This window comes from Temnothorax americanus, unplaced genomic scaffold, assembly GCF_048541705.1.
Source record: "Temnothorax americanus isolate GAGA-0224 unplaced genomic scaffold, ASM4854170v1 Scaffold19, whole genome shotgun sequence".
NCBI lineage: Eukaryota > Metazoa > Arthropoda > Insecta > Hymenoptera > Formicidae > Temnothorax > Temnothorax americanus.
Window position 1 is genome coordinate 101,920 of NW_027509329.1, and position 22,612 is coordinate 124,531.

General features: G+C 32.0%; 1 protein-coding gene across 3 annotated transcripts; it reads left to right on the forward strand.

The window, feature by feature from the left end:
• Window positions 1–191: 191 nt before the first annotated feature.
• Window positions 192–22,290, forward strand: Pcb (Pyruvate carboxylase). Of its 3 annotated transcripts, none has more exons than XM_077404590.1 (14): window positions 192–347; window positions 7,163–7,750; window positions 9,019–9,338; window positions 9,950–10,100; window positions 11,281–11,492; window positions 12,217–12,419; window positions 12,577–12,838; window positions 13,877–14,195; window positions 15,493–15,543; window positions 16,383–16,850; window positions 17,024–17,413; window positions 17,689–18,124; window positions 18,216–18,612; window positions 19,793–22,290. In XM_077404590.1, the coding sequence occupies exons 2-14, from the start codon at window positions 7,618–7,620 to the stop codon at window positions 20,039–20,041; spliced, it is 3,591 nt and encodes a 1,196-aa protein (XP_077260716.1). In that variant the 5' UTR covers window positions 192–347; window positions 7,163–7,617; the 3' UTR covers window positions 20,042–22,290. The 3 variants fall into 3 exon arrangements, with proteins under 3 accessions (XP_077260716.1, XP_077260718.1, XP_077260717.1); XM_077404591.1 differs by lacking the exon at window positions 192–347 and adding an exon at window positions 4,003–4,388; XM_077404592.1 differs by lacking the exon at window positions 15,493–15,543.
• Window positions 22,291–22,612: the final 322 nt, after the last annotated feature.

Genomic DNA, 22,612 nt, shown 5'->3' on the forward strand with positions numbered 1-22,612 from the left:
TATTGTTAGAATTTTTCTTCTTTCTGTTCCTCAGAGCTCAGACATATGTCTGCATTTTAAAAACACAAGGGAAGAAAGATATAAAAAAGAAAAATATCAAACTTTAATTGATAATTAAGAAAAAAACAATCAGGAAAGCTTCGACAAGCATTATCACCAGGAGATGGCAGCAGCACACTCAACCGTTCAGTTAAACACTGTGACACTGCGCAAGGCGCAGGTTCGACTGCCAATCGCGTCTATTTCCGTGGACGTCGAGCGCGTGTGCCAGAGAGATCGTTCAGTGCGGCTTAGACTTTAGCCGGACGGAGTCTGGGCTATACACCTCGTTCTCGGTGAGCGGCACAGTAAGTATACGAATTGCTGACTGAAGTCGACAGGATCGGCTGCACGTTCACCTCTAGTGACGCACGTTATTGATACCTCATAGACTAGTGTTCGGTAGTGATTCACCAAAGTTGGAATACAAGCTCACTCAGAGCTCCGAGTGCGCCGAGCGGTGAACGGTGTGTCGTAATATGTGGAAAAGTGTGACGTTGACGATTTCGCAATGAGGCAAAGAGGAAAATGAATTTTCGTCTCCATGCAATTACACGCGCGACAGCTTTTTCATTTTGTGAATACTTCACTGACATTGCGTGCATAAAGAATATACATAATGATAAAACCTGTTCAGTCTTGGACTGGCCGCTTACATAATTTCTGTTGTAGTATTTCTAATTTGTAATTGTAATGATATTATAATTCAGACTCAATTGAAATTAACGAATAAGATTCAATTAGAATACATTTTGGGATATATTCCATATTTCATCAAATCGATAAGAGCTATTCGGGTTGAAGAGAATTTAGAAATTCTGAGAAAGAATTAATATTTTATTGTTTTATCTGAATATATAACTATTACAAAATTTTATATAAATTGAATATTAATCTAAAAGCTTTGCATTTCAAGGAGAAAATTTCAATTATAGTATATTCTTCATCGGATCGTGTCTCATTTCAATCTACAGAGGTGCATATATTTTTTGATATACGTTTCGTAGTTCACTGATTGTATTCTTTTTCGTGAATAATTTATACTCTAATTTTTATGGGCGTATATTTGAAAATATAATAAATATTATGTATGCAAGAAATGATAAATAATCGATATAAAAACTTTAACTTGAGAAAGTTGAGTATAGTAGCAAACAATTCTTTTCACGATAAAAATTTCTTAAGCATTACGTTACTGGGAGTTAAGTCACTCAAGTATTTGCGCAAGTGTTAATAATTTGAACAAAATCATAAGAGCTGATGCACATTGTGGATAACGGCAAATCTTTGCAGTCATAGTGGCGTGTTAATGCAGGGCCAAAGGTCACACTCTTCGATATATTAAAGAAATGACATTCTTATCACCGAGAGCAAAGATACTGTTGTATCAGGAAAGATAGGAATTCAAATTTGAATATTTCCCGACTTCCCGAGCGATCGAGATAGGTATATCATCCTTGAAAAATATTCAAACGTTGAGACGAAAACAAATCGCTTGATAATACGTAGTAGTCAGACCAATAATTTGCATAAATTGTTTCCATCCATACATAATAGGTTTTTCTTTTACGATAAAAGTGAAATAAATTGTTCACCGACGTGAACTCAGTAAAAACTTACATAAAAGGGAGAATTGAATTAAAACACATATTAAAAATTTATAACAAATACATGTTATGGTTATAAAAAACTTATATTTTACATTTTATAAAAAAATATTTTTAAAAAAAATTAATGTGGCGACATTTTTTTTTTATTTAATGTTTTTCTCAAAACTCTCTCTACGTATATACATATGTATACGTACAGAATATGTTGACTCACAATTCTGACGCTAAATATGCCCGATTAGCGTGTGATAACGGTGTGTGATTCAAATAAAATCGAGAATTAAATTATAGCATTTAATATTTAATGTGGAATATAAATACTGACTTTGGAGAAAACTTTTAAAAAACAAGAATTGATATACTTTTCCATAAACTAATTTTTAATTATAATTTTAATTATAATATATTGTTACGTTAATAATTTCAAAATATTTTACTTTCTTTTTAAAAACTGATTTGTTTAACCCCATGGACTATGGTTAAAAATTTCTTTACTCGAGCGAGTCACGTATAAGGAATAAAATATTTAAATATAGCAGACTAAACAAGATGTGGAATTAATCAGTATTTTCCGTTTTTTTATAGTTGTGATGAATGAATTAGATAATCAAGGCAGACTATATCAATTCATCTGACAAGATAGCCTTCATTGCAATGTATTACGTTCATTCGCGTACGCACGACTGACGCATCGTGGAAACTGCAGACAGCACGTGCACTTCACGTTCCGTATATGCGAGCCATTCGATATTTTTTTATTTCATTCTCTCGCAACTCTTTCTCCTTTTTGTTATATTTTACTACTTTTATTTTTAAATCACTTTTTATTCATCAATATATCTTTTAACTTTCATATACTTTTATTTATACTTATTACTTGAGAAAGTAAAAAAATAGATCTTCGGTAATTCATATTATATCTTCGATAATATTTTTCAGGATAATCCTACTTGTAGACGAAAAGATGACAGATTAGCTTTTGCACAGATTCTGTGTGGGCGAGGTTCTCATTGTGTGTAATATAGAGCGTATGTACATATTGACCGAGTCTTATTATAATCGTTTTTCTAAGAGTTGCCAAGAAATGATGCCAATGAACTTTAGTATATAAACTCCTTCTGTAGCATATTCTATTTTTATTTGTTCTATTCTCGTCCACTATAATTATATTGATTATAATATTTCTTTTCCATGCAAATTCTGATTCATTATATAAAAATATCAGACTTATGTGCGTGTGTGCTGGATTCCATGTATATAGATAGTGGATCAGCTGTTTTTGAAAACATAACGACACGAAATGACACGGATCGAAAGTATTCTGCAGTGTAACATACATGTGCATTTACATATCCCATTAACGAGTGAATGTCCTTCAATAATGTGGTATGCAGTAACGGACGCGTTGCATATATCATTGATAAACTGATCCGTTTCGCCTGAATAAATTAATAATTATCGATTTAATTATCTGGGTGTTGCAATTTAAACTTGTGTATGTGTATCGCAGTAATGAATAAAATCCTGATAAAATCGATAAGAGTGAAAGTATAAAACATTCTCACATAGAAACTCTACTCAATTATAGCCTCGTACCCAAACCTTAAAAGAATGATTGGTGAAAATGAAGCCAGCTATCAGTTCTCTGATTGAATCACCATCCTATAATTATATTGCAGGTAGAAAACAAATATATCAGGCAATTCTAAGGCTTCTGTCATCACGAAATATAGCAATTAATTTCTTTATATGCTGATTTACATACTGATTGTAAATTTAAATAATAACCGATAATAAGCGATGTAAAACATCTATCTTCTAGTATTAGAAACTGTTTAGAATTCAAAACAGAGAAATTAATTAAGTCGCAAGGTCGTCTTCATGCGAATTGTAACCACAATAATCATTACTACGGATGTGAAATATGATTTATGTCAATTGTAGCCTACGAGAAGATTCTATTCGTGAATCAACTATATGATGATGGTGAGGAAGCAAAATGCTCTGTAAATATATTTGTTTTAAAATGATGATTTAACGTTATAGATAACGTTATAAAAGTTAAAAAGATCAACGCACAGAAACACGTTATATCACAAAATGTTATTTTATTAGATATTTCCTAAATATTTAATATTCAAATCCTACAATTTTTACATGATAAATTATTTTTTATTTCAATTTTTATTGCATTTTTAAATATTCTTTTTTTCGGCAAATGCACCTGTTATTTTATTGTTATTAAAGATTAAATATATACTGTATTAAATATAACGTATTCAAATTTTTTACTTTCTTATCGTGCGTGCTAATCGTATTATGTGTTTTATCTTTTTTTATCTTATCTTATTTCTCGCTAAATCAATAATTATAATTATAATTTCTTGTAATGTAATGTACGCAAGTGCACGAAGTCTGCACACGGATATCAGTTTACGTTTTCAAAACGAATCGCGTCAAGTTCTCTTTATACATCACGCGTACCAGAAAAAAAAAAGTAAGAGAACCAGGACAACGACGCGTGTTATGCGAACGAAAGGTGAATAGTTCACGCGATTAATGCTATGAATGTCTCGTTTCGTAATCGACACGCCAGACGAAGCAATTCATTTACGCCAATCGAAGATTTCGAGGTCGATCGGGACTGTATTCGGGACAAAGGTCTTGCGAAAATCTGTCGAAGGAATCTGTCGGTTCTCTTCGGTCGAAAGTCCTACTCGTTCGACGGCTATATCATCCGTAAGTAACATAGTGAAAACACATCATAAATACGAGATCCAATCCAGGAAATTCATCCGTTTCGTTCACATTTCGTTTCATCCGCAATTAGTACATTGATTATCGCAACATACGCGAATAATGTATACCACATTATTTTCCAGGCAAATATATTTTGCACAAAAATTTAAAATTAAAATATATTATACATAGAACAGGGCATAGTGTGCGATGAATTATATACATAAACAATATATACACATATGATTCAATAAAGCAAAATTATGACTGCATAGCTTTTTATAATAAAAATAATAATAACATTATCAACACTTTACTATCTATTATAAGTAATTAGTTTATCATCATGTAATTTAAGAGAATTTGCTATACAAATCACGATTTTTTAGCGTGTTACTGAAATATTGTATACTGTATTATACTGAAATATATACGTACACACACATCGCATTAACTTGCTGCTATTATGTAATACAGATCGGAATTTCCCGAGCATATTTAGTTATCGCAATGACAATTATATATTTATCATCAAATCGGAAGTCTTTTTCATTCAGGATGGCAGATAAGACCATCAAAATAATTTCAATTGCGCATCAACATCAACATTACGGCGAATACGTGGCCCATAATTACGAATGATCCGGCAATTCTCGGTGTTATAAGACGCACCATTTTCTGACGTTATCGTGTATGTCAAGTATACATGTAACAGACTCGAGACGATATAAATCACCGATGTCTAAAGAAGAAGGAAATAAATTCCATGTTCATTCACCGTTTCATAACAAATAATATTGATGTATGTATAAAATTACTATATGTATTTAACAAAACTGCTATAAGTTTATGTTCAATATATTCAATATGAGTTTATATTTCTGAATCTATATTGAAAGATATAAACATGTATGTATCTTCAATATATTCAGATATATTTAACTAATAATATGTAATTAAAACATATTTGTCTGATAAAAACTTGCATAAAAAATATTACTATATATATTAAATAGAAAAAATAATTAACTAAATAAGAGATTATCTAAATATTTGATTAAATAAAACTTTCAGGCAAATATATATGTACTTATTAAAAACATAAATAAAAATTTTATAGTTGGTTGCAAACTTATATTTAATAAAAAATGCTAAAACACATATTTCAATCTAAATAATTCTTTTAATTCTTAATAATTCTGTAATCATCAATTTTTTACACGCTATAAATTAATATTAAGTCAATAATAAGTCAATCTTAAATCACTTCGCTGTTTCGCATTTCCACTATCATGAAGTTTAATAAACGATAGAATTTATTCATGAAACGATTTACTTTGCTGATTTCCAGTTACAACGCAATTTATATCTTCTAAGATAAGAAGTACATAAACGCGATACACGTAAACGATAATATAAGCGAGAATCAGTGACAGATTAATAAAAATTGCACATCAATTTTCATAATACTTTCATGATCTATTTGATCAATTTATCGCATTGCGATCTTTAATTGACATTGGTATATGTATTAAGACGTTCTGCGTCATTGGAAGTAAAATCTATCTGTGATAACTGACTCATAAAAATATTTTTTTATTTATAAAAAAGAAATTTTTAAACAGATGTGTCTACGTCAAAGCTATGAAACGATATAACGTTATTGGTGCGATTTACTAATATTAAATTGATGGCTTATTCAATGGTCATTGACCATCAATCATGCTGCAGAGTGCACATAATCATCGCCATCGTAAACCAAAGTAGTATTATCTAAACACCCTGAATGTGTATTAAAAAAAATTAAATGTTTACGTTATACACATATAATCTGTGTATAAAATGTGATGTGTATAAAAAAATATCATCATTCTTATTGTTCCTTAATGCGCGCATCGACAATTTATTTATGATATTGTATTCGTGATATGCAATCGATAATCATATATTATTCGCTTGATGCAAAGTCCAAAATTTCCACAAGAATGTCTCTACGTTACGTGTTTTCGATACAAGTAATGCAAATAATGCACGTGACTCCGACACAGTTGGTTGGCACGCCAAAAACAGAAGTCAACAAATATTATATGCTGTATCATGCGTAGTTGAATGTTAACGTTCTATTCAGATGCGCTTGCAATTTGCCAACCTCACGCTCAATGTCAGTCACGATGCGTCAATGAGTCAATTTGCGGATAAACTTCAATAAGCGTTACGATACAATTTGATCTTTCACGAACTTAATCGCTCGTTAATTTTTTATATTTTGATCTCGCTCCTTTGGTAACGAAAAATTTGACTTGATATTTCAATATACGTAAAAAAATGACAAAAAGACAGATTCCTTTCATCGTAAAAAGAAATTATTTTTAACTCGTCGCTTTTGTTAATTTATTATCTGCAATAATAATCATCATTTAAAATAAAGCATCGAGACAAATCCAAATCTTTAATTTAAGCATAATAATTAATTTTTGCCGCTTCTAATATAGGTATAATAATGAAATATAATAATGAATTTTTAAATTCTGTAAACAAATACAAAGTAAAGTTAATCTTATGCGAAATCCACAATTTGCTGCCCTTTGCATATGCAAAGAAACATTTATTTCAAATATAATGTGTACAGCACACAGAGAAAAAATAATGACAAGAATGCAATTTAATAAAAATCGAATACGCGAGATGAAAATTATAAATTAATCTCAGTTATAATATTATAATAATTACGATTGTACTAAAAGAGAATGTAATTTCTGTAATGTCTGTTTCAGAAATACTAGAAATACTTGCCGATACTAGAAAGTGCTCAGGAAAGATATAGCACTTACTATATTAGATAGATAGAGCTTAGAGAAACAAACGAGAAAAAGGACGTTTGAATTTATGAAAAAAATTATCATAGAAAGAACGTTCCGAGAAACTGGATGCTGCGTCTAACGAAAACTCTCGAGGACATCGTTATCGATCATTTGGAGTTCGAACGAAGACCGAGACAGCGGGAGAAAGAAATAGCTTTAAAACTCGTCGACGAGCAAACACTCTTTGACGACACACAAAATAATTAAATCGGCCTAAGCAGTCTCGATAAGGAATTATAATTCATTTTGTGAATATAAAGTATAGAAGTCTGTATAGTTTCTTATACGCAATTTAGAATAGAGATAAAACGAGTGATAATATATATATATATTGTGAAATTTAATAAAAGTACGTAACAACTAGCAAAATGCATTCCATACGTGCTCATCGAGCGTTGAACAAACATAAAATTGTGTTACAAATATGGAAGATCGCCACGAAAGGCTTCGGCACGAATGTAGAATACAGACCAATCAGAAGTGTCCTCGTCGCCAATCGAGGTGAGTAAATTGTTATTCATTTTTGGTAAAGCGACACTATAACGCGAAATTTTCTTTAAAAACATCGGTATTTAAAAAGACATTGTAAAAAATCAATTTTACAGAATTTGTTAAGTTATAGTATAAGCTTCTTTTTTGCAATTTTTGATTTTTCAAAAAAATATATGTTATTATTACATTATAATATTATCATAATTATATGTTATTAAAATAAAGAATATTTTAAATACTAGATTAAAAAGAAGTCTTTTTCCGTAACAAAATATACTGATAAAAGATTGCAAGAAGAAATTTATCTTGCGTAAAAAAAAACAGATAAGACAATACGATACATTACGCATGCATTATTAATACAAATCTAATTTTAAATACCGCGAACTCATTAATACGATTAATAACGGCAGTTTGCAATTATTAATTTTATCACTTAGTATTTTAATAGGTTACAAACACTTATGTAATTGAAATTGAATTATGCAAAATTTAAGTCTCCTCTTTATTTATTGTATTCCCCTATGGTATATTGTAGTTACTTTTAATTTCTATGTACATACAAATTCGTTAATAACACTGAAAAAAGAATTAACACACATTTCAAATAATTGCTACTTTCATTGAAAGCAATCATCATTGCTTTCACTGGGTACGATATATCGACGTCGAATTGATGAGTTAATGAACGTTATCAGTGACATGTTCATTTTTGTAGGACAAGGTTGCGTGATTAATCAACATGCATTGTTCTTGATATAGAACCGAGAAATCGAGTACATCTTAAGCACTCCGTTTAATTAAATTGTGTACCATAATTTACTCACGTAATACGTCTCAATGAATTCAGAGATTCACATATTTTCTGCATTCACATTATCATTCTAAAAATATTACAAGACTAATAAAAAATGGCATATGTTTCAAAATTATTTTAAATCTTTATATATAGACATTAATATTTTTTAAAATATAAAAAATATTGATTTGAAAAATATTAATGTGCATATAAAAAAATCTGATAATAAGTTTATCAAATTAAAAAGCAATTTTTCTTAACAAAAATTTGATTAAAGCATTTTTTTATTTTCTTAATTTTCAATATTAAATATATTAGACAGCTTCTCTCTCTCTCTCTCTCTCTCTCTCTCGAATTAAGATGCGGTTAACGTAAAACTGACGTAAAATTAAATAAAGCATATAACGCCCGATTTCAAGTTACATCGATTTCTTATCGATTTTGTATAAAATCTTAATACGCAGACATAATATTTCAGGAGAAATTGCTATTCGTGTGTTTCGTGCTTGTACGGAACTTGGCATTCGCTCCGTGGCAATTTATTCGGAGCAGGATAAAATGCAGATGCACCGTCAGAAAGCAGATGAGGGCTATTTAGTAGGCAAAGGACTACCACCCGTTCAAGCTTACCTCAATATTCCTGAAATTATTCAAGTAGCCAAAGAAAACAACGTCGACGCCATACATCCTGGTTACGGATTCCTTTCCGAGAGAGCAGACTTTGCTCAAGCGGTTACTAATGCTGGCATCAGATTCATCGGACCTAGTCCTAAAGTCGTCCAACAAATGGGAGACAAAGTAAATTATTATTGATACGTATATCATATTTAAGATCATTTAACGCGTTATTTATATTCGATACATTAAAATTTATAATAAACGGCGGCAAACTGCTTGTTCCAATTAGTGTATTCCAAATGGTTTTGCTTCGGATATAAGATTTTTAAGCGTAATAATATAAAACAACAAATAAGATACTTTTTCTTCGCCAGTGAGTAATAAATTGAACAAAATTCTATACTTCAACCGAACTGGCAGTCTTTATTTAAAAGCACAACGCGTTTCAACCAAGATTCCGGTCCTTATCAAGTGCGTGCATTACATTTAAACGCTTGCAAAACACTTCATTGTACACAGTGTGGCAGCAATGAGTCTACGAACTAAACAACAAAAAGAGTATAATAAGTAGTTTACGAACTAAAAGTATAATACGGAAAGGGTATAAATAAAGACTGCCAGTTCGGTTAAAGCGAGGGTTGAAGTAAAGGATTTTGTTCAATAAAACAACAAAAGTGGGTGTGCTCAACATCCTGCTAGAAATCTTAAATTTTGATTAATTTTAGTTATACAATTCTTCAAAAATTCTAGAATCAAGATACAAACAAAATACAGTGTAATTTAATCGATAGGTAGCTGCTAGACAAGCCGCGATTGAAGCTGGAGTACCCATCGTTCCGGGAACAGATGGACCGGTAACAAGTTCTGACGAGGCGATAGAGTTCTGTAAGAAGCACGGACTTCCGGTTATCTTCAAGGCAGCATACGGAGGTGGAGGACGAGGTATGACTAAGACGTAACTACCAAAACGTCAAGAACTAACAGTTACAGCACTTCAGTTTACCTAAATATAAAAGAAATATTTACAACTTCCCAAAACTACTTATAAAGTCTTAAATAAATTAATAAAAAAGTAAAGTCTTGTATTAAACTTTGGATATTAAAACAGGAGCGATAGATTTATAATCTTTCGTTGCTAAAGAATGCGTTTTAAGATTTCCTTCTTTATTGTAAAAATAATTCGATATTTTTTGGCATTATCGAATTTACTGGTGTTATATTATTGCATACACGTTATTCATACGTATACAATACTAAACTTTCCGTGGAAAATAAAAGTAAATTTACCGTGAAACAACATAATCGGTTATAGCCATAAAAGATCGTAAATATGAATTATATGGACAAAGAATGTTTCTTTTCCGCTGAATAACGTTCTACGCGCATTAAACGCGTCTATTCGTTATCAAACAATGCAAAAATTATTTGCACACGAACTACATTTACGACCAGTTACTCGGCGATAATATCGCGAAACGACGTGCATACCTGGTTAGACAATAACGATTTGCGCATAACATAAATGACATAATGATGGGTATTTAAGTACGTTATGTAAAATATATAGAATGGTATTTTTAAAAATTATAATACTATGTAGCCAATAATAATTTAAAAATACTATGTCTTTCTAATATAATTAAAAACTATTTCTTTTGTTATAAAGTAACATTTCTCTAATAATATTAATGCAGATATATATCACCAAAACAATCCATCAATTATTTTATCGACTAATTATTTTAATTTTATTTTGTTTGCTCATATATCAGAAAAATATTTTCTTCGTGCTATCCATTAAATCAATACAGTAGATATTAATTACGCATATATTCATATTACTATATTTTTGACAGAAGAGAAAAGGGCTCACACACTACATTCATTAATTATTTTGACATAATAAGACATTATGTAATGCGCATCATCATTAGTAAAATAATATATATATATATATATATATATATATATACAATATAATATTAAAGATAAGAAACATTTCAATCTTATTAAAATTTAAGAAATGGATCTAAGTATTGTAAAATATCCTGTCAATTTTTTTAAATCAATTATAAGTGTATCAAAATGTGACATTATTAAGAAATTTTATCATTAAAAACAGGTATGAGAGTCGTAAAACAAATGGAAGAGGTCGGTGAGATGTTCAATCGTGCATCTTCGGAAGCCGCGGCTGCTTTCGGAAATGGCGCGATGTTCATTGAGAAATTCATTGAGAGACCACGTCATATTGAAGTTCAATTACTTGGGGACCACGCTGGCAATGTCGTGCATCTATATGAACGCGACTGTTCTGTGCAGCGTCGTCATCAAAAGGTCAGTATCCTGGTTAATTTTAATTTAGTGCACGCAACAATTAAGTTAAAAATATTATTCCAATATTGATTATTGAATGTAATATTCTTAGCAACATTTTAAGAAACATTATATATTTTTGCAAATTCATAATTAGTTTCTAAAAACTATAAATAAACGGTTTGATAATATAAATAATGATTTTCAAGAAGATATCATTCGATTGACGATCGAAATTAGTAGCGCTTGTATAAGTTAATTTTATTAACACATACTTTGTAATATCGGGATGAAAACTGATATAAAAGAAATTCTTAGAGATTAAATACAGAAGATACGTAGATATCATAAAAAATAGGTATAAGATAAAAATATTGTTGCTATAAGCTAACATAATATAAAAGCTTTGAGTTAGCAATTTTCTCTCCAATTCTGTAAACAAATTAGAATTGTCCAGTTTTTCCTCAAGGATTTCTCAAGGATGCCTGAATACAAAAGGTAAGTACATTCACCGCGGACGTTCGTTCATCTTGTCCGAAACAAGGACAAGGACGATGACGCAACCACGCGAGATTCATGAGTATAGTCCGCAGATTTACGTATATAATAGTTTTCAAATTAATAATAGCTCGACATCGTAAAATGTGGTGCAAACGGGCTTGTTGCGCTTCTACATTATGGATAAAATATAGAAAACTCGAGTGTCATTCTAAGCAATTTTACAAAACCTTTATAAAATACGCAGGTTATCGAGATTGCGCCAGCTCCAGTATTGTCGGCCACGGTTCGTGAGAAAATGACTGAATACGCCGTCAAATTGGCAAAACACGTTGGTTATTCGAATGCCGGTACTGTGGAATTCTTGGTTGATCAATCTGGAAATTTCTATTTTATTGAAGTCAACGCCAGATTACAAGTGGAGCACACAGTAACCGAGGAAATAACAGGGTAATGAAATAAACGTAAAAAAAATGATAAATATCTTTTCACATTTCTTCGTCATTTTCTCCCTTCTTTTTTCAATAATTCAATATAATTGTAACATTAACTACACGCATATACTTTACGCAAGCGTCAATTGTTACACGCCGTTTCGTTCTTTCAGAATCGACCTCGTGCAATCCCAAATTCGAATCGCCGAGGGCATAACACTACCGGAGCTCGGCATGACGCAAGAAAAAATCGAACCTCGAGGATTCGCGATTCAATGCCGTGTAACCACGGAAGATCCGGCTAAGAGCTTCCAGCCGGACACTGGAAGAATAGAAGTTTTCCGTTCCGGTGAAGGTATGGGCATCCGATTGGACGGCGCTTCCGCATTCGCGGGTGCTATAATCTCGCCGTATTACGATTCGCTTCTTGTTAAGGTAAGAAATATAAAATAGTATCATTGTTGTATGCAGATATACAACTTTTATATCTGGTACTTCAATATAAACACAATAACACAAGGGCGGCAGTGTGGTCTAGTGGTAGAGCGCCAAACTCGTAATCTGAAGAACTAGGTTCGAGTCCTAGAGCATGGAATTTTTTTCTCTCGTGCGGAAAAAACTGATGGGCTCCGTCTTTCGGAAAGAGACGTTAAGCCGTTGGTCCAAAGGGAGTGAGAGGAGAAGGATAGTATTGGTAGTAGATTGCGAACCCCGTTCCTGCCTACCGACAACTGTCGGTTCGATAAGTGTCGTTGCGCAGGTTTTTCATATCGTGTAAAAGCTGCGCAACGACACCGACAATTGTCGGTATAAGCGGATTTTAACGGAACAGAATACGGGCCCTGGCGGGGATATGCGATAAATTACGAATTATTTACCTTTCCAACCACTGTATCAAGCACGCAGAGTGAAAAATATGTCCACACGGTGTGTAGAAAAGCTCGTCGGATGGTATTAGTAAATCGCTACATATTACGCACACTATATTCATTTTTCAACTTCGCTGATGGAAAATCGATAATAATCCGCCTGATTACGAGTGACAATTAGGCTACGTAGATGATCGTTGCGGATTTCACGACGAAGCTCCCATGATATTTTGCTGAGCGTTATGTCATTGTCGCACCGTTAAAGTTAATTTTTTATAAATAACACAATATTTCTTTCATAAGATTATTGATGATGTTTAATAAAAAAAAATGCTAAAAAACAAAGTATATTGTTGCACGTTTTCTTAAAAAAAAAAAAAAAAACTAAACTGATTCTGACAAAAAATCAGCATTAAATATTTAATTTCTATTTTAACAATATTTTTTCAATTTTTTAATATTATCTAATATAATATTCAATCAATTTCTATTATTTTGTAGAAATTTAAATTATTCCGACATAGAGACAATCCCGATCGCAAAGAAACCTCAACATACTTATCATATTATCTATATTTGAAAAATAATATTCTCTCTTTCTCAGGTAATCGCCCACGCCGGCGATCTTCAATCATCCTGCGCCAAGATGAATCGAGCCCTCCGCGAATTCCGCGTGCGTGGAGTAAAGACGAATATACCTTTTCTACTAAACGTCCTGGAGAATCAAAAGTTCCTCAACGGTATTGTCGACACATACTTCATCGACGAAAATCCTCAGCTCTTTCAGTTTCAGCCGAGCCAGAATCGAGCTCAGAAATTGCTCAATTACATCGGTACCGTCCTGGTGAACGGTCCGAGCACGCCACTGGCTACTCAACTGAAACCAGCGGACATCAAACCGCACATACCGCAGATTGCTCTAGGTACATGATCGATTACCAACGAATAGGATGGCGATAATCGGGGGTGACATACTTTAAACTACAACCATAGAAAAGTTCGATAGTCAAATCCCAGTCCCCTATTAAATTTCGACATTAAGCGTTAAATTAGATAATGTCCACATTAGGTGGCAAAATTACTCTAGCCATAATTAGAGCAGAGGCGTACGGAGGATGTGCTTTCATGCGTGGATCAGCAAACCAGGGATCGTATTTTTTTCTATTTTATTTTTTTATGTAAACAGGATGTCTACTAATTCTCTGCTCGGATTGATTAACGTTTACATGAAGGTTGCTGCGAATTAATCCTGTAAATGTTTATGTATTATTGAAATTTTTGAAGATTTCTTTTAATTTTTAAGAACTATTAACAAATGACTCAAAAGATAATTTAAATCTATATCAATATTAATTTTTATTATGTTTTCTTATATATATATATATATATATATATATATATATATATATATATACATGATGAGACTTTTCTTTGATTTAATAACCGTTATATAAATTTACAAATATATATATATATATATATATATATATATATATATATATATATAATATATATATATATATATACTCGACTTTACATATTAAAAAATTATATCATTTTTCATTGAATTTTAATCAATTGAAAATTATTAGTGCTCTAATGAAAGCAAGCAGTATTAAATCATGTGTGTGATATTACATGATATATTAAAATATATTTACAGAAAAAATAAGTAAACATCCTTTTTGCTTACAAGTAACAAATCGTTTCCGCTTCTCTGCTGGGTTTATAGGAACACTCGGTTTAACCGTTACAAAAAAAAATCTATTTTTTTTCTTTTTGGTGTGTTCTTGTGTCTAAATTCCGTAATTACTGCACTGCGCTACATTAAGCACACTGCACACTGCGCGAATTCGTACATAAATGGGGTCATGAAGCATCTTCATATGTCTCTACTTATCGTCATTACTTTAATAACAAGTAATAAAGAAGCATGCTGTTTTTCGTTACCAATTGGCATTATTCGTAAAGAATTCAATATTTCATTATATACGCATAATCAACAAAAACCCATTTATATTTAAAGGCAACGGTATACGCTATGCGTTTACGAATGGGATATATCCAATTTAATTGAGACAAATCCCGGAAATCATGTTAAGAAGACTCATATTGTCATACTTTTATATAGTAACTTACATCTTTAAATATTAATTTCCCTCTTGTACACACTTCTCTCTTTATCGCATGCTTTTATTTTTTATTTGGCAATTTTTTTAGACTTTGCTAAGCTTGCAGCTGCAGAAGAGACCAATGATCCCGACGTACCAGGTATGATTACACACAATATTATATATATATATATATATATATATATATATATATATATATTGCCTTTTCTTTCTTTATTTATATTATTTTAAAATTTATAGCATTGCGCAGCTTGAGAAGCTAAAAACTGAACACCGGTATAGTATAACAAAATTTTGTGTATGAATAAAATTTTTTAATTTGTCATTCTTTCAGATTGGCTGACATTTATTTATTGGAATTCAATTCCTTCGTTTTTCTAAATTTAAACATATAATTAATTAATATATTAAATACACCGGTACTAAATAAGTTGTTAATAATACTGCCATTAATAATAATATAAATATACATAGCTACATTATATTGAAATATTAATTTATTACTTAGCTCGTAGCAATATATTAATTTGCAAATGCTACGCTTGTCTTGTAAAACATTTTCTTAGCATAAATTTTTCGAATCAAAAAATATGTTTAATAATGCTATATGATACTTAAAATAATATATAACAAAAATTTTTATACTTTTGATATATAATTCAATTTATATATTTTACATATATGTTAAATAATTTAATTAAATTTCAAATTGAACTTATTTGAAAGAAATCAAAAGGAGAAAATGTTAAAAATATTTATAAACATGCAGTATTAATATAATTCAATATTAAATTAATAATCATGTAAACATAATTATTTTATAAATGATTAATTTTTTACTGTTATATTTTAACGATGTTTATAATCCACCGCTTGTCATAAACATTTTTCACGCCTACTAACAACAGCACGTGCCAAATAACAATCCGTTCTTTTTAGAAAAGTATCAAACTAACCCTCTTCTGTGCTCCTTTTCAGAACTTCTGGATCCTCCGAAAGGATTCCGACATATTTATAAAGAGCAAGGTCCGGAAGCTTTCGCCAAGGCTATTAGACAGCACAAGGGTCTCCTTTTAATGGACACCACGTTCCGTGATGCCCATCAGTCCCTTTTGGCGACTCGTGTACGATCACACGATTTACTGATGATCTCCCCATTCGTCGCTCACAAATTCAGCAATCTTTACTCGCTGGAAAATTGGGGCGGCGCGACCTTTGACGTGGCCTTAAGGTTCCTTCACGAGTGCCCTTGGGAACGGCTGGAAGATATGCGCAAAACCATCCCTAATATTCCATTCCAAATGTTACTGAGAGGCGCTAACGCTGTCGGGTACACGAATTATCCCGATAACGTCGTCTTCAAGTTCTGCGAACTGGCTGTGAAGACCGGCATGGACATCTTCAGAGTATTCGACTCGCTCAATTACTTGCCAAATCTTATCGTTGGTAAGTTTGAAGCGGCCTATAACTATATATAACTCAATTATAACGCAACTGATGAAGCGCTCTCAAAGCAAAATAATCTTGATTAATTTTAATTCTAATCACAAAGCCATTCAGTATATACTTGGAATATTTTCTCGTAAATATTTCTTTGTTGAACGCAAGTTTTTCTTCAGGTATGGAGGCCGCTGGGAATGCCGGGGGTATCGTCGAAGCAGCGATTTCCTACACGGGTGACGTAAGCGACCCGAATCGTACCAAATACAATTTGAAGTATTACACCGACTTGGCGGACGAGCTAGTCAAAGTGGGCACTCATGTCCTGGCGATCAAAGATATGGCTGGATTGCTCAAACCAAGAGCAGCCGAAATGTTGATCGACGCGATTAGGCAGAAGCATCCGGACGTGCCTCTTCATATACACACGCACGATACTGCTGGAGCCGGAGTAGCCTCTATGTTGGCCTGTGCGAAGAGCGGGGCTGACGTCGTGGACGTTGCCGTTGATAGCATGTCTGGCATGACCAGCCAGCCTTCTATGGGCGGCATTGTCGCTTCTCTTCACGGTATAGTTTAACAAACTTTTAATTTTGAGCGATCATAAGTAATTAATTTTTATTTATCTTTTGTACTTATGCACATGACAATTCTTAAACAGTTTTTATTTTAATTTGAATGATAATATAGGCAGCTTCAATTACGCTCATTATTTTAATTGCTGTCATATTGCAATATTTTCATCAATTTATTCAGATTAAATTTATTAACAGTAAGAATCGGAATTATATTAAAATTTGATTAGTGCCGAAACTGAGAAAATTTTCAATTAATGTCACGATAGGAACGGACATTGATACAAAATTGGATCTTTCTGATGTCTCCGAGTATTCCGCCTATTGGGAACAAACGAGAACGCTCTACGCACCCTTCGAATGCACGACAACGATGAAATCCGGAAATGCGGATGTCTACCTCAACGAAATTCCCGGTGGTCAGTACACGAATCTGCAATTCCAAGCTTACTCGCTCGGTTTGGGCGAGTTCTTCGAGGACGTGAAGAAGGCGTACCGGCAAGCCAATCTCTTGCTCGGTGATATTATCAAAGTCACGCCGAGCTCCAAGGTTGTCGGCGACTTAGCGCAATTTATGGTTCAAAACAAATTGACCGCCGATGATGTTCTCAATAGAGCCGAGGAATTGTCGTTCCCTAAATCAGTGGTCGAGTTTCTTCAGGGTGCCATTGGCGAACCTCACGGAGGATTCCCTGAACCTCTCAGGTAAGATTTTGCATGCGTACATGCGCCGCGGATGTTAATTTCTCAGAAATTCTTTCATTAAATTTAACTTGCATTCGTAACTTTTGATCAGGTCAAAAGTTCTCAAGGACATGCCACGCGTGCAGGGCAGACCAGGCGCGAGTTTAGCACCACTCGACTTTGATGGTCTGAAGAAAGAGCTTAAAGAATCTCACCCGCACGTCACCGAAAAGGACGTCATGTCGGCCGCACTTTATCCTAAAGTAACAAACGACTACTTGAACTTCAGAGAGCAATTTGGCCCGGTAGATAAATTCGAGACCAGAATCTTTCTAACGGGACCTAAAGTAGGCGAGGAGTTCGATGTCACGATTGAGAAGGGTAAAACTCTCAGTATCAAAACCTTGGCGGTTGCCGAAGATCTCACGGAAAATGGGGAACTCGAAGTGTTCTTCGAGATGAACGGTCAACTTAGATCTGTGTTTATCAAGGATAAAGAGGCTGTCAAGGTAATCAAAACTCGCAGACTTATCCAATATGAAAATAATGAAACCAATAAAGTGGAATTATAATTTGGACAATTAAAAATGCAACGTGGTTATTGGCGCGTAAATTTATAAGTTAGTAATTTGCAAAAGTCAATTAATATATGACGAACGTTTCGGTTCTATTTTGAGCGATCTTCAGCATTGCATAGTCAAAACATTAAAAAATACAGTTACATAGAAACAATAACAAGTGAAACTTATTGAGTATTTCATTAATTAATATTAATTTTATTTAAAAACCTTTATATAAATATCTTATAAAACACAAATAACTAATCAAAATGTTTTTGAAAAACAGAACATTCATATGTATTTACATGCCCACATTACAATGTTTTATTGTTTTTCGATGTTTACTAATACTACATTACATTTTATTACTTTTGACTTGTATTTACAATGACTCATTTCACCTCGGGTATTTATGTCTTTATTCTCTGTAACATCGGTATTATTCGATAACCGCCTCTGGACTCCACATCTATTTTCAATTGTATTAATCGTACTTAATATCTTCAAATTCACATTCCCGCACCTAGACAATATGTGAGTTAAATTTGATTTATTTATATTCGTATCTTAATTTTTCCTTGTTGATTATCACATTGCAGATAGAGATCATTTAGTCAATTAATAACCAACATGCAAAATAATAGCTTTCTAATTCTCCAATTTGAAAGCAACTTATTATTGAAAAATAGCAGAACGCGAAAAAATTGATATTGATTATGCAACTGTATTTATTTTATGTTCTCATGGCTCAAAACTGAGCCGAATGTCTGTCATATATCAACTTTGTAAATTACTAAATAAATTATAACTTATAAGTTTACGTATATATTAATAATACATAAACGCGATGCCCACTCTCAATTGCCCAAATTGTAACTTTACTTTATATAGATTTCAGTTTTATTACTTTATACTATCAGGTTGTTACTTCAATTACGTTTTAAAATGAAATTAAAATGTTAAATGACAGTTACATTGAGATTAAAATAAGATTATTATTTGAAAGTGAAATTGAAGTCAATTAAAATGAGATTGCAATTAAATAGAGATTAAATTAAATTAATTAAATAATTAAATAAATATATCTCAAATGCAAAATACAATACGAATTTTCTTATTCTCTATGCAGGAACTGCATGTACATCCGAAAGCGACGAAAGGTGACAGCAATCAATTGGGAGCGCCGATGCCTGGCGAAGTGATCGACATCAGGGTAAAAGTGGGCGACACCGTGGAAAAAGGTGCGCCGTTAGTCGTTCTATCTGCCATGAAGATGGAGATGGTTGTACAAGCGCCTCGGGCAGGGAAAATCAAGAGTCTTGAAATCAACCTGGGCATGAGATTGGAAGGAGACGATCTCGTTCTGACATTCGAATAGGCTCTCGTATACTGATGGGACTGATCGAAAATCAAATCACGTGAAAGCAACACCAAATATTTATTGCTATTTACTTGGATAGTGCGTATGGAAGACAAGATCTTTAGCAACCTTCGTACGAAGCTTGGATTGAGATTTTCCATTCAATGCTATTTTAACATTCTGTTATCGATCACCGTCTTATCCAGAATCGTCGATCGCTTGAATAACCAAAGTTTATTATCCATGAATCATTTTTATCGCGCATTGGCGAATTTTGTAAAATAATTGTTATGTTAATTTTTTTATACACTGAACAAACTGTTTTATTTAGCAAAAAAAAATGAAAAATTGGTACTTATTCATTACACGCACGGTCGTCATTTTCAATTTTTTTCTACTTAAAAGTACAACGATTATTCTTAACATAAAATGATTCCACATGGGCTTCCAACATTCCGCGGGAAGTAAGATCCATCCCACGTCGCCTGATGCTTGCAGTGAAAAATTATTATTGCGCGGTTTCGTATATCAATTTTCCACGCGAATTGTACAATGATAGACCTCATTTCGCACAGCAAGCACCAGACGATGGGGGATGGGCTTCGCTTCACGTGGAAAGTTGGAAACCAATGTGGAACCATTTTAATGTAATAAACTATATACGAAATGAAACTAGAACCATGACCTCAACAACATAAGTTAAGATCAAGACCACCGGAGCTGAGTCCAATTAGAAGTGACGTATAATGAATAAGTACAAAATTATATGTATATATATAGACATATATGTATACAGAAACTAATATAAGGCTGTCAAAGACCTAAGCTTGGATCGCATGGCTTTTGATTCTAATTGTTTGTATATCGTTACGATCCTATTTCTCTTATTATTATTTATTCACGTCGCCTGAGAAAGACGTTTCAAACTATTATTAACCGGTTATTGCGATAAATATTACCACATGCCTCGGTAGTCGAATTGGTACGACGCTCTACACGGAATGAGGGAGGTTCCAGGTTCGAACCCTGGCTGAGGTAATATTTTTCGCAATAAATTTCTTTACAGTTTTTAGATCATTAAATCGAGTCGATTTAATTCCGGGGAGGGAAGGGTTTTTAATTCTAACAATTACTGTGTTTTAAGTCCGACAAATAATCGGCGCGCAGTTTGTTGGAAAAATTATATGTATATATATAGACATATATGTATACAGAAACTAATATAAGGCTGTCAAAGACCTAAGCTTGGATCGCATGGCTTTTGATTCTAATTGTTTGAATAAGTACAAGTACCAAGAAATTTAATGTTAAATTAATTATTTCTCCAAAAAGGCCTTTGTTCGTTATTTATCTGTGCACGCAGCTTTATTTCGGAGTATTAATAATTAAAATTTTGAACGTCCTGCATATCATTTGTAATATAATGCGAGTGGCCAATGTGATTATTATGATACAATTAAACAAAGCTGCCTAAGAAATGTCACCGTTATTAATATCAAATGTACAGCACTCCATTAATTCACTTAATCATTGTAAAAAGAAAGTCGACAATAATACCACGACAATTTTTTTTAATGTGAAGCATTCTTATGAGACATTTACAAATTGATACACGTTTTTACACTTAATTACGTAAAAGACACACACATTATAGTCTTTTTTCATATGTTAATCGTAACGTAAATAGATTTCTAAGATAAATATAAAAAATTGTAGTAAAAAACAATGTTCTTAAAAAGTATTAACTAAAAAATTTGTTTCAAGAAATTATTTTCGGTGCATCGATATAAATGCACACGTTTTGTATAAAATGATTATATCGATGTGATCCGATTGAAATAAATTGATACAAATAAATTGTATTAATAATTATTAATAATTGTATTTATTTGTATCGATTGAAAAAAATTATTTTTATAGTAAACAAATAATTATGAAAATTATCTACGTTCTATAATTTTATGTTATCTTAATGCGCGGATTTATCGAAAAATATGTACATTAAAGGTGTAAATCTCTATAAATATGTATATAATTGTGCCATAAACGCGGATATATAATATTCCGACTGTATAAATGCGTGTTGCATTTACTGCAACATTTTTTATTGTAAATGCAATGTTGACAATATATATATTTTCAAAAAGGCGATTTTTTAGGAAATAAGGAAATAACGAAATCGCCATATTGTATGATACAAATGTAACAAATGTAAAGTATAGAACTATGTTTTATATCCATTGTATCAATATATTTCTATACCTTAATCGTTTACAAAATCTTAATTTTGTTCCTTTACTTAGAAATAAATTAATTGTGTTTCTTAGTATTTTCTCTGTCCAAAGCTCAGAAAGAATTATATATTTATGATGTACACATTAAATTATTCTTTATAATTTTAATTTTAAGTATAAAAGACAAATGATGCATTGATATATGTGTATGATGTATATTATATAAATGATGTAAATTTTATTATTTTGTTAGAAAATTGTTGATGGAGATATAATATTATGTACCTACTATTCGCCCATCAATACCTATTCTCAATAAATCTCATGTATCCTATATTTATATGTATAAATTTAA